This window comes from Protomyctophum parallelum, assembly GCF_964188405.1.
Source record: "Protomyctophum parallelum genome assembly, chromosome: 7".
NCBI classification, from domain to species: domain Eukaryota; kingdom Metazoa; phylum Chordata; class Actinopteri; order Myctophiformes; family Myctophidae; genus Protomyctophum; species Protomyctophum parallelum.
This window is the reverse complement of record NC_139705.1, coordinates 47402951-47415223: the sequence shown is the minus strand read 5'-3', so window position 1 is coordinate 47415223 and position 12273 is coordinate 47402951. Positions and strand designations below refer to the sequence as shown.

Sequence of the window (12273 nt, the reverse complement as noted above, 5' to 3'; positions counted from 1 at the left end):
CATATACAGTGAGGGGAAATGGGGGGGTGTGGGGGGGGATGTGAGTATGTAGGCTATACTTCTTCCACAACTGACAGGGTGCAAACTAACAACTGCTGTATTCTTTGATCAACAGGTGTGTGTGCGGAGGAGGGGGGGGGGGGGTAAATAATTAGCCACGATTGGTTTAATTCTAAACTGTTAATTAACTATACCGGTATGACAAGCAATTAAGCAAAGCAAGCAGCAACAAGCAAGCCACGAGAAGCCAGTCAGTGCAGTGTCACTGTCTGTCTGTCACCGTCTTCGAAAAGCACATAATATACGCATACGTCGCAGCAGTACCACGGTGTCGCGCGACAAAAGGACCAGATCCACAAGCTCACAACGCGTCGCTCCTGCGACACATTGTGAGCTTGTAAATCTGGTCTTTTCGGCTCTCGCGAGATCGCGGCTTAAAGGGGCCGACGCGTGCAACAGCCGCTTTGTTGTATCATGTACATGAGGGGTCGGTGGTGGCGGTGCTCGGTAATACGGTAGGCACTAGTAGGCAGGGTGGGGGGAAGGGCCCGCAGCAACACAGCCCCTCTAGCCGGGAGACCAGAGCTCAACTTGCGGATTCATCCACAGTTCTTTTCCCCTAGACTGTCTCTCTCTCTCTCTCTCTCTCTCTCTCTCCATGGACGGGCTGTAGTGTAGCGGCAGCCAGCCAGCCAGCCACGAAGAAGGGCAGCACCACGACTACGAAGCCGAGCCAGCAGGACAAAACAGGGGGGGAATAATAATATCTTTCACGGCAAGAAGAAGCGGAGAGGGGGGGCCCGGTGGAGTACATTGATTCACTGCTGGGGAGGGAGGGGGGCCGGCGGCCACCATGATGATATAATAATAATATTATAACAACCAACCTTTAAACCACCCCCCAAAAAACGGGTGGAAAGACCTGGAGGAGGAGGAGGAGGACAAGTTTTTTTTGTTAAGGCCGTCGGAGATGTGCTCTTGTGCGGGGCTGTCGCCGAGATTTTTGCGGCGACGACGTGTTGTTTCTGCCGCGGAGGCTCGCTGGCTGCGTGTTGTCCCCGTTGAAATTTCTACAAGGTAAGGAAGGCGAGGACGAAAAGAGGCTACATTATGCAGCCATGTGGGGGGCTGCTGGGGGCTAAAACAAATCTTATGCTAGCCACTTGTACCTGGGGGGTGGGGGGGTTGGCAGCGGTGGAAATCAGCCATTCTTTTCCCCTTTGGCCCGTTCCTTCATAACTACCAAGTAACCAACCAACCCCCTGGATACATAGAAGCTAGAGCGTGTGGTTGTTGTTGTTGTTGTTACATTGTATCCACTCTGTCTCAGTCTCTTCCCATTCGGCAACACTTGTATCCAGTGTGACAACAAACGGGAACGCACGGCTCAAAGGGAAACTTTACTGCTCTGATACATTGTAGCATATTGTAACAGGCCTAAAGTTGATAAGTCTAGTCTAGTCAGCGGGAGACTCCGAGTCTGGCTGTGAAAATCAGCATGTCACACTCCAGACTAGAGATACAAACCCGTGGATTTTATTTAATTTATGGGGGAAATGGACACATCTGTAACTCTTAAATTGAGAGCGTACAAATGGACATATCGGTATGGGTCCATTTGGTGCCACTTGTACACTCATTGTTTGATTGAATACTTTTCTTTTACAGTTAGCAAAAAAGCGCAGTACAGTTTTAATACAAATACAGTGCTAAAAAGGATTGAATAAATCGGGACTGGGTCTCTCAGAGTTATATGGTGTCTTTGATTTTAACTTCTTCAACAGTGTAACAATAATAGGACAAGTGTTTGTGACCTCTTTCATTTCAAGGACCCCCAGTTTCAGCCTACATTTGATGCTTTTTCCCGGGAATCTCTGGGACCCCAGAAATCCTCCTCAGTGATACTTTGTTAAAAATTAAGTGTTATTAAAGGCATGTCATTTTTCCCCGTGTTTACATTACATAACACAACAGTAAATACATTTTCCCCTCATCAGCCATCAGCCACTGGAGTAGTGTGGTGGTGTTTACCTGCAGCATTGTCTTCTCGCTGTGTTTAGGTGTTTTGTTTTGTTTGTTATGTAGGTGGGGGCATATACTTTTTGTTTGTTATATAGGTGCAGGGGCATATAGTAATCATTTCAGTAACGGGGATCTCCCTGTCTCTCCAGCTCTTCAGTAAACGGAAAATACATTTTCTGGTCAGGATACAAATTTCATCCAATCAGGAATCATGAGACGTCACCTCATACAGAACACAGGATAAACACGAAATTGGAACCGATGAAATTAAACCAAAAATATAGGAATTGGAAGCTGATAAATGGGCGCTCTTTCGCGATTGGATGAAATTGGTGATCAACCTGAAAAAGTGAAAATGTATTTTCTGTTTACCGAGCTGGAGAGACGGGAAAGACCCCTTTTACTGAACAAACACTCAGTATATAGTAATGATTCCACAGAATATACAGCATTTAACTTAAAAAAACTAAAACATTTTGATTTAAGAAAAATAAACACTTAAAGCAGTGCTTTGAAATATACCGTCCAGGCAGGGACCCTCAGTGACCCTTACAGGTCTGTAACTCTTTTAGGGGTCCATTTGGTTTCATTTATACAATCTCATATCTTTATGAAGGGTCTTTATCATCTCGGATCTTATAAGAAGGGGTCCTTGAAATGAAAACGTTTTAAGAACCATTGATAAGTGCAAACTTCATTGTGCAGTATCGCCACAACAGAAGACTTGCAACAAGGGATTGTTATTTCATTTTTTTTGTTCATGCCCCATCCCCTCCCCCCCACCCCCCCTCCCTCCCTTCTCCTGCAGGAATCCCTGTCTAGCTCTGGAACTGAGCAAATTGTTCTGAAAAGGAAAAGGAAAACAAACGAGGGAAGTAAGCAATGATGGCTGGAACCGCGGGCTCCTTTTCCAACGGACCTGTTCCGTGGATAGAGAACGACACGGAGATGAACAACATCTACAGGGACCTGGAGCTGGGGACGGTGTTGACGCTGTTCTACTCCAAGAAGTCCCAGCGCCCCGAGAGGAGGACCTTCCAAGTCAAGCTGGAGACCAGGACAATTATTTGGACCCGGGGAACTGATAAGATTGAAGGGGAAAGTGAGTAACACACACACACACACACACACACACACACACACACACACACACACACGGATGCACCTCAATCCGGTTGTATTCTGTCATTCTAAGCAATATTACAGTGGTTCAGGAACGACCATAATCCATAAGACAAACAGAGATCAAGGGTAAGACGAGATGAAAGTTCAGTTCCACTTTGTCTTCTGTGGCGCTGCTGTATCAACAACTAAACTCTTCTTAACCCATTTTCCTGAAATATTTTCACGATTATTTCAAAAATAGCAGACCTACAAGCTCGTAGCGCGCCACCGAGTGGTGCGCTATGAGCTTGTAGATCTGCTATTTTCCAATAGCTAAATAATAACATAATACACCAAAAGGGGTTCCCTCCCCAAAATGGGTTAAACCCAGTTGACCGGGGCCCTGGCCTAAATGTCTTTGCCCGAAAATAGCCGATCTACAAGCTCACGACAGGTTGTAGATATTGATAAGCTATTTTTGGCAGAATGTTTAGCCCCAAACATAGGGACTGTGTGGACGACAACTAGGGTTTGTTTGGTTAATTGGTTAGGTGTATCATGGTGGTATGCACTGCAGGTTAGGGCCAGCAGACATAGCTGAACGGTAAAGAGAGACGGTGTCTACTGTCTAGTAGGGAAAAAAAAGTCCATTGTTCTGTCGCAGTGTCCCTGAGCAACCCCTAACTGCTCCGTATGGCCCCGAGCAGTGCTCGTCGGAACCATCTGAGCAGCCATCAGCTGGCTGAAGCTGCAACATAACCCACCCCCTATGCACGCCGGGACTAATAAAGGTATCCCTTTTGTTGGTCATTTAAACATGACGATAAACGCAAGAAGTGATACCAGTGATTACTAGTAGGGTAGTCATCATCAAATAAAGGAAAAACAGCACCCTCTTTTCCTTTGAATTATTGATGCGAGTCAACAGTCTGTGTCGAGAGACGACTACTAGGGTAACTGGAACACTCGCCCCAAAACACCCCATTTTCTTCGTGGACCGCTCGCCCCCCCAGCGGTTCCTGTATTCTTGTACAAAAGGTATACATTTAGGACTAGGCATACTGTAGTTTAACTGACGTTAAGATGACCTAGAATAAGGTTAGATTTAGGTATAGTTTTACTGAGGTTACATTTAGGAATAAGGTTGGGTTTAGGTATAGTTTTACTGAGGTTACGTTTAGTAATAAGGTTGGGTTTAGGTATAGTTTTATAGAGGTTACATTTAGTAATAAGGTTGGGTTTAGGTATAGTTTTACTGAGGTTACGTTTAGTAATAAGGTTGGGTTTAGGTATAGTTTTATAAAGGTTACATTTAGGAATAAGATCAGGTTTAGGCATAGTTTTATAGAGGTTACATTTAGTAATAAGGTTGGGTTTAGGTATAGTTTTACTGAGGTTACGTTTAGTAATAAGGTTGGGTTTAGGTATAGTTTTATAAAGGTTACATTTAGGAATAAGATCAGGTTTAGGCATAGTTTTATAGAGGTTACATTTAGTAATAAGGTTGGGTTTAGGTATAGTTTTACTGAGGTTACGTTTAGTAATAAGGTTGGGTTTAGGTATAGTTTTATAAAGGTTACATTTAGGAATAAGATCAGGTTTAGGCATAGTTTTATAGAGGTTACATTTAGGAATAAGGTGAGGTTAGGCATAATCTGACTGAGGTAATAAGGTTAGGTTTAGGTGTAGTTTTACTGAGGTCAAGTTTAGGAATAAGGTTAGGTTTAGATATAGTTTTTCTGAGGCTAAGGTTAGGTTTAGGTCTAGTTTTACTGAGGTTAAGGTTTTTACTGAGGTTACGTTCAGGAATGCCTGGTGGCAACTAAGTGGCGACTGTTTCGAGGTCCCCGGATCTGACCCGGTGGCGAATGTGTTTTGGGCCGAGCGCTCTTGTATTCAGTAGTAGTTAGTAGTACACAAGGTCTGGTTTGAGGACACGCAGGAGGAGGCCTCTCCAGCGCCGCTCCACTCCTCTCCCAGCAGCCAGTGAGAAGTTCAGCTCTCTCTCTCTCTCTCTCTCTCTCTCTCTCGTAGCAGGATGCCTTGTGCACAGCTGCACTCTGCTCCGGATGCGAGCCAGAGAGAGCCAGAGAGAGCCAGAGAGAGGACTGTGTAGGCTCACTTTCCCCCCCCCCCCTCATACCAAACGGTATCATCTTCTCTGCCATGAAGCAGGGAGACAAAAGGGTTTGGATGTGGGGGGAGGTGGATTCATACACACATGAGCTCATAGCCGTAATTTGATACTCCTGGAGAGGTGATATCGGCCCCCGGACAGCTCATTAGTGTACATAAATAGAATATAAAGATAACGACTTTATATTCTATTCATGTACATTAATGATTTTTTACTGGAAGTGTGGGATCATTAAGGGCCTTAGGCTATTAAAAAATAGCTATACACAAGCTCAAAGTGCGTCACTTTGTGCCGTACTGCGAGCTTGTACATCTGCTAGAGGGTATGTGCATGCATGAAGTGAATGGCAAATCGAGTGGCAAAGTGAGTGTCATCTAATGCAATCAAATATGACTTTTCTGTGTGGATGTATGGGCTGTCAAGGCCAGAAAGTAGTGTTTTGCCACTCAATTCAATTCAATTCAATTCAATTCAATTCAATTCAAAGGGCTTTATTGGCATGAGAAAACATACGTTTACATTGCCAAAGCAGAAAGAACAATACAACAATACAGCAATACAATCAATACAAAAATTATGTACATTTGAAGGTCAGAATCTTCAATAGATCAAATGCCACTCAGTAGGCATTTCCGCATAACTTCCTTGTATGATGATGATGTCACACACATCCCCTCTATTTTGATTATTTTTGAAAAATTTAGAAGGCATTTGTAAAATGGACTTCAGGCGGCGACTGTGGCCCAGGAGGTAGAGCAGGTCGTCCAATGATCCATGGGTCGGCGGTTCGAATCCCGGCTCCTCCTCCTGTCTACATGTCGAAGTGTCCTTGGGCAAGACACTGAACCCCAAATTGCTCCCGATGTGCTGGTTGGTACCTTGCATGGCTTCCGCCGCAATCGGTGTATGAATGGGTGAATGTAATGCACAATCTATGTAAAGCGCCTTGGATAAAGGCGCTATATAAATGCACCATTTACCATTTACGGGTTGTGCCCTTCGTCAAGCGAGTGATGGGATCAATAATAGCGAATATAGCCAATCTACCAGCTCACAACGAGGTGTTGCAATGTGACTTGTGAGCTTGTAGATCGGCTATTTTCTTTATATCCTATATTAGGGATGCCACTGCCAGCCCTGCCAGGTTGAAAGTGGTTAACCCATTTTGGGGCGGGAACCCCTTTTGGTGTTGGCATTATGTTATGCTTTAGCTATTGAAAAATAGCAGATCTACAAGCTCGTAGCGCGCCACTCGGTGGCGCGCTAGTGGAGCTTGTAGGTCTGCTATTTTTGAAAAAATCAAAGAACCACTGACATAGAAACATAGTTTTTTCAGAAAACTGTCATGTAGAAGACATTTTTAGAATGCTGTAAACCTACTGTGTTCCGGTTTGAAGTGACATAGTAGGTGGTATTGGGTTTAACCACTGGGAATCCCCAGGGGTCTACTCATTTGGTCCCCTCCTCCTTTTTCCCCTCTACCACATCTCTTTGCTGAAAATATGCAAGCTTGTAGATTTGCTATTTTCACAGAATATTCGCCTACTATGACATGCACAGAATAGGTACCCTTAGTTGGTTACATTTGGTTAATATTTGTAACGACATGTCTAGTTTGTAACGACATGTCTAGTTATACACTACATTTGTGTCCGACTCCTTTTTAAGGGTATAGTATGTATGTAACTGTTCTCTGTTTTGCATAACAAAACAATGTATACATGTTTTACCAATCATTTCCCCTCTATGCCAGCTGTATTTGGGTTTTTGGGTTTGTTTTGATAGACAGGGACGTTTTAAGTAACAAAAACAAACACACAATGTAGCGAAAGCACAATGTGTCTCTGCATGTAAACACCACCACACTCAGTCATCTTCAGTCATCTTCTATTGTTATTTGTTGCATTAACGTTCCTTTGTTCACTGTATGGCATGCTTTCATCAGAACTAACTAAACCAGTTATTTAACTGACACGCCATAGCAATGAATTGACATAAGAGTTCACACAGGATGAAGCGCTCTATGTCATTTAGTGACAGACACACTGCACTGATGGTGTCACAGAAGAAGTATGCTATGTTCAGACTGGCAGCTCAAAGGACTGGGCCTATCCAGACTGGATTTAGATTAGATTTAGTCTGGAAAAAAAGGAAAGAAACATAAACTGATTTATGTGAATCACATTTGAACCACAAATATCTGATCTGCAACACTTCTGCCTATGTTGTTACGTCATTACCACAGCAACCAATGGAGATGGGTGGACCAATGGTTCCCAAACGTTTTAGCCCGTAGGTCGGAAAATATCCGATCTACAGGCATATCGCTGTTTGTAGATCTGCTGTATTATTCAACAAGTGGTGCAACCACTCCATTACACAGCTATGTGTGTCCCTGGGTCTGTCCCTGGGTCTGTCTGTCCAAGCAAAGAAAATAGCTTGGTTTGTTTTCACCATTTCGGACACAGGGCGGCTTGCCGGAAACGGCCCGGCCCCCCCTGGTTCCTGGTGGTCTGGATGTTCCTGGGAGCCCCAGGGACACCCCGGGGACCCCCACATTGTTAACTGTCATTTCTCGACCCCTGGCCGCATTTCTGCGGGTCTGGATGTTCCGGGGACCCCCACATGGTAACTCTGTCATTACTCGACCGTTTCGGACACAGGTCTGGAACTTCCGTGGACGCCCACACAGAGTTGCAACACTCACTTCACACTAAGGCTGTACCCTAGCCCTGTTTTTAGGACTCGAACATTTGCAGGAATTTCCGAGCCAACATCCGAACCATTTGGTTAATTGGTTCTAATTAATCTATTTCTCAGAGTGCTTTTAACCAGGCTGCAATTCATAAATAGATCCTCCGGGGCGACGTTGCATAGACTATCAGTGAAATAATGGTTAAGTTCATCAGGGGTTGGTGAGGGTTGCTACCGGGTTGGCCGACCGGGAAGGTGTGCATTTTGCGTGGATACAACCGTCTTTACTTTTAATACACTATAATGACAACATGAGATATCCGTCTTGAACATGATCAGAGCGCAGCGCGTCTCCCCCTCTCTCTCTCCCAACACACACACACGTGTGCACGGGCACACACACACACACACACACACACACACACACACACACACACACACACACACACACAAAGCGTCTAGTGGCGACTTGTGCTCCGCTGCTGCGAGCGGCCGTGTGTGCGCAAACAGCGAAAATAGCCGATCTGCATGAGGAATAGGCTAGCAGCACTCTCGTCGGGAGGGGGGCAGCACAAATATCCTACGAGTAGGGCAACCAAATGGTCAGCATACGTCCCTGATGCGAGCTCATCATTCCATAAAAATGAGCCATAGTTGAATGAGTTGCTGGCAGGCAGCTAAAACGAGAGTGTAAGCTTGCCTTGCTCGTTAGCTGTCTCTCTTTCATTAATTTGTTCCACCTGTGACGGCTACTCTCAGAAGCGCATTGAGTGTGTGTGTGTGTGTGTGTGTGTGTCACTGTGTTTGTCTCTTCTGCCGTCTGCAGGACTTTCAAATTATTGTAAACACAACATGAACATATGCATATCGCATTCTCGGCGAGAAATATTTCTGAGTAAAAAAATAATAATAATAAATAAATATAATAATAATAAATAAATAAAAACGAATGGTTCAAGGCCATAAATTAAGATTCGAGTGCCAACCTTAAGGAGCGAACATTCGAACCCTGAATGTTCGGGGACAGCCTTACTTCACACGGGTGTGATGTTTCTTTTAATCAAATTATTTTCAACAACAAAATAATGTGACCCAACCCCACTGTTTGGGAAACACTGGTGGGTGAGATCTGGTCAGAGACAAGAAATTGACCACAAAATCATTTTTAAATTCACGAAGCTATAAACTGCCAGTTTATCACTGCATGACTAACAATAAAAGCTGAGCGAGCTGCAGCTCTTATTGACTCAGTGTGGTGTCAAATCAATCATTATGTTTTAGTTTCAGCATTTCCACTCCCGTCTCTCTTCCCAAGTTCCCACCACTATTCCTCATTCGTTACACAGAACACAGAAATAACTCATTTTTTAACTCACAGTTTTCCTGTGATATTTAACCCCTACCCGTTTCATTAACGCGTTATGCAGCAGCAACGCATCGACAGCGACTCTGCAGTTGTAGTTAGTTGGCCATGTTTGACTGTTGTTGTAGCTTTATCGCCGCTAGTGTGAACTCTGCATCGGTCCTAAAGGTCAGAGGTCAGAGTAACAAATTGGATTTCACTGCAGTGAGTCATAACAAAGCCTACTGTATTTACAATTGCAGTTTCTATTGTATCACAACATGGCTTCTTGGTTGTGAACTGTGCTGTCACTGTATGAAACAATGCACACATGATGTGTATGTGTTGCTGGGTAGGGAGTAGGGACAAAAGTACTTCTTGTTTGTCTATGGGGCGGCTGTGGCTCAGGAGGTAGAGCAGGTCGTCCAATGATCCATATGGGTCAGCGGTTCGAATCCCGGCTCCTCCTGTCTACATGTCGAAGTGTCCTTGGGCAAGACACTGAACCCCAAATTGCTCCCAATGTGCTGGTTGGTACCTTTTGTATTAGCCTGGATCCAGCCCAAAGACCCCGCCCACTCTCTGAGTGGACTGCATCTCTTGGTCTGGTGTTGCACTGTGAACCTATCATTTCTTCGGTACAAAAATGTATTTATCCAATGAGAATCGGTGGTGGGGGTGGGTCTAACAAACAACCAATCAGCGCCGAGGCCCGTTTTCAGCGTCATCACACAGCGCAAAACACACATGAGGAAGGAGGGAAAAACAACAACAATGGCTATTGGTCGAGGGAAATTCTAATCCCCTCCCCCTTGAAATGGCTCAGACAGGAGACAATGTCAGACTGAAGCTTCAAGAAAGCTACAGTCTGATAATAATCAGGCTAACCTTGCATGGCTTCCGCCGCAATCGGTGTATGAATGGGTGAATAAAATGCACAATCTATGTAAAGCGCCTTGGATAAAGGCGCTATATAAATGCACCATTTACCATTTTTATTTGACGTTTAACCCATTCTGAACGGGAACCCATTTTGGTGTTAGCATCATGTTATGCTTTAGCTATTGAAAAATAGCAGATCTACAAGCTCGTAGCGCGCCACTCGGTGGCGCGCTACGAGCTTGTAGATCTGCTTGTAGATGTGCCTTTGTCCTGCTCCTCCCGCCCACTCCCTGCTGACAGGTGGCCGCCCTGGCCTGTACTGACCGTAGGAACACATGTCCGCCCTGGCCTGTACTGACCGTAGGAATACATGTCCGCCCTGGCCTGTACTGACCGTAAGAATACATGTCCGCCCTGGCCTGTACTGACCGTAGGAATACATGTCCGCCCTGGCCTGTACTGACCGTAGGAATACATGTCCGCCCTGGCCTGTACTGACCGTAGGAATACATGTCCGCCCTGGCCTGTACTGACCGTAGGAATACATGTCCGCCCTGGCCTGTACTGACCGTAGGAATACATGTCCGCCCTGGCCTGTACTGACCGTAGGAACACATGCAGAGACACCCTCCCTCCGCGCCTGTCTTCCCTCTCCCGAACACGGGCCAAGTGTGTTCGTATAGAATGCACCACGGTGGATTCAAACCCACAACCTCCGCTGTGGTGGGCCGATACTTTAGCTGCGCCGATTATTTTTGTTTACATTTTCCTCCACCGTTTTTTTGTGTTTTGTGTGTTTTGAGTTCTGTGACTGCTGTGGGATTTGAATTCCATTTTTTTTCACATGCACATTGGAGATTTGAACAGTCAGAATGTTCAAATGTGTTTATGTCCCCCACAGACCTAGTGGAATAATACAATATATATTCTTTTTATGAACATCGACTAAGAGGTGGTCAGTCGACTGAGACCCGTTCCGATCGATTAGTCGACTATTCGACTAATCGAGGTCAGCCCTATTTCTCACAACGTCTAGTTGTAAATTACATTGTGTGTGTGTTGTTTACATGGCTGTGATGTTGGATACAGCATACCATTCAAGCAGCGCAGCAGGTGCTCTGAGGCTTTGATTCGACAGAGGCCTTATTGGAGCGGTCATTATGCAGAAATAGAACACAGCTGAATTCAGCAATTGTCCAATCAGAATCAAGCATTCAACCAAGCTGTGTAATAATAATTAATAACCTAGTCCCACAGCTCCACTAGTATTTAGTAAACTATTAGTACTGTAGCAGGAGCAGGATAGTTTAATCCTGCGCATATCGATGCTGTTGGACAGTGTTTTTTCGTAAATTAATGCCCTACTTACTCTAGTGTCACACAAAAACATCAAAAGTAGCGGATCTAGGCCTTGGCCGTGGCTCAGCGGTCCAGGCACCTTGGCTGATAATCCAGTCTGGCAGTGTGCCGCGGGTTCGACTCCCGATCCCGACGGCCTTTACTGCATGTCACCCCCCATCTCGCTCCCAATTTCCTTTCAGCCTACTGTCTGTCCCTCCATAAAAAATAAATAAAGGTGAAAGCCACAAAAAAACATTTAAAAAAGAAGTAACAGATCTACAAGCTCAAAGCGATGTAGATTTGCTTTTTTTGATACTTTTTTTTTTAATCCTGAAAAATAATAGTTTTGGACATAATGATTTGTACAGACGATTTCATTTGACAGACGATTTATAGTCTCACTGGTGGTGGGCAGGAACTTGACCTCTGCCTGACCTCGGATGCCCCCCCCTGGTCACACTTCTTTGATGTGTGTATTTTCCTCTGACACTGTGTATGACATCACCTCTGACACTGTGCATGACATCACCTCTGACACTGTGCATGACATCACCTCTGACACTGTGTATGACATCACCTCTGGCACTGTGTATGACATCACCTCTGACACTGTGCATGACATCACCTCTGACACTGTGTATGACATCACCTCTGACACTGTGCATGACATCACCTCTGACACTGTGTATGACATCACCTCTGACACTGTGCATGACATCACCTCTGACACTGTGTATGACATCACCTCTGA

At 44.9% G+C, this 12273-nt stretch overlaps 1 protein-coding gene across 3 annotated transcripts in view; it reads left to right on the top strand.

The window, feature by feature from the left end:
• The first annotated feature begins 508 nt into the window (after positions 1 to 508).
• Positions 509 to 12273, top strand: part of plcg1 (phospholipase C, gamma 1) — a 65310-nt gene continuing 53545 nt past the window's right edge. For 2 of the 3 annotated variants that reach the window (XM_083769366.1, XM_083769364.1), the window contains exons 1-2: positions 509 to 1077; positions 2831 to 3124. In XM_083769366.1, coding sequence (XP_083625492.1) covers positions 2905 to 3124 — 220 coding nt within the window. In that variant the 5' untranslated portion in view covers positions 509 to 1077; positions 2831 to 2904. The remainder of the gene's footprint in view (positions 1078 to 2830; positions 3125 to 12273) is intronic. The other variant, XM_083769365.1, reaches the window with a different exon arrangement.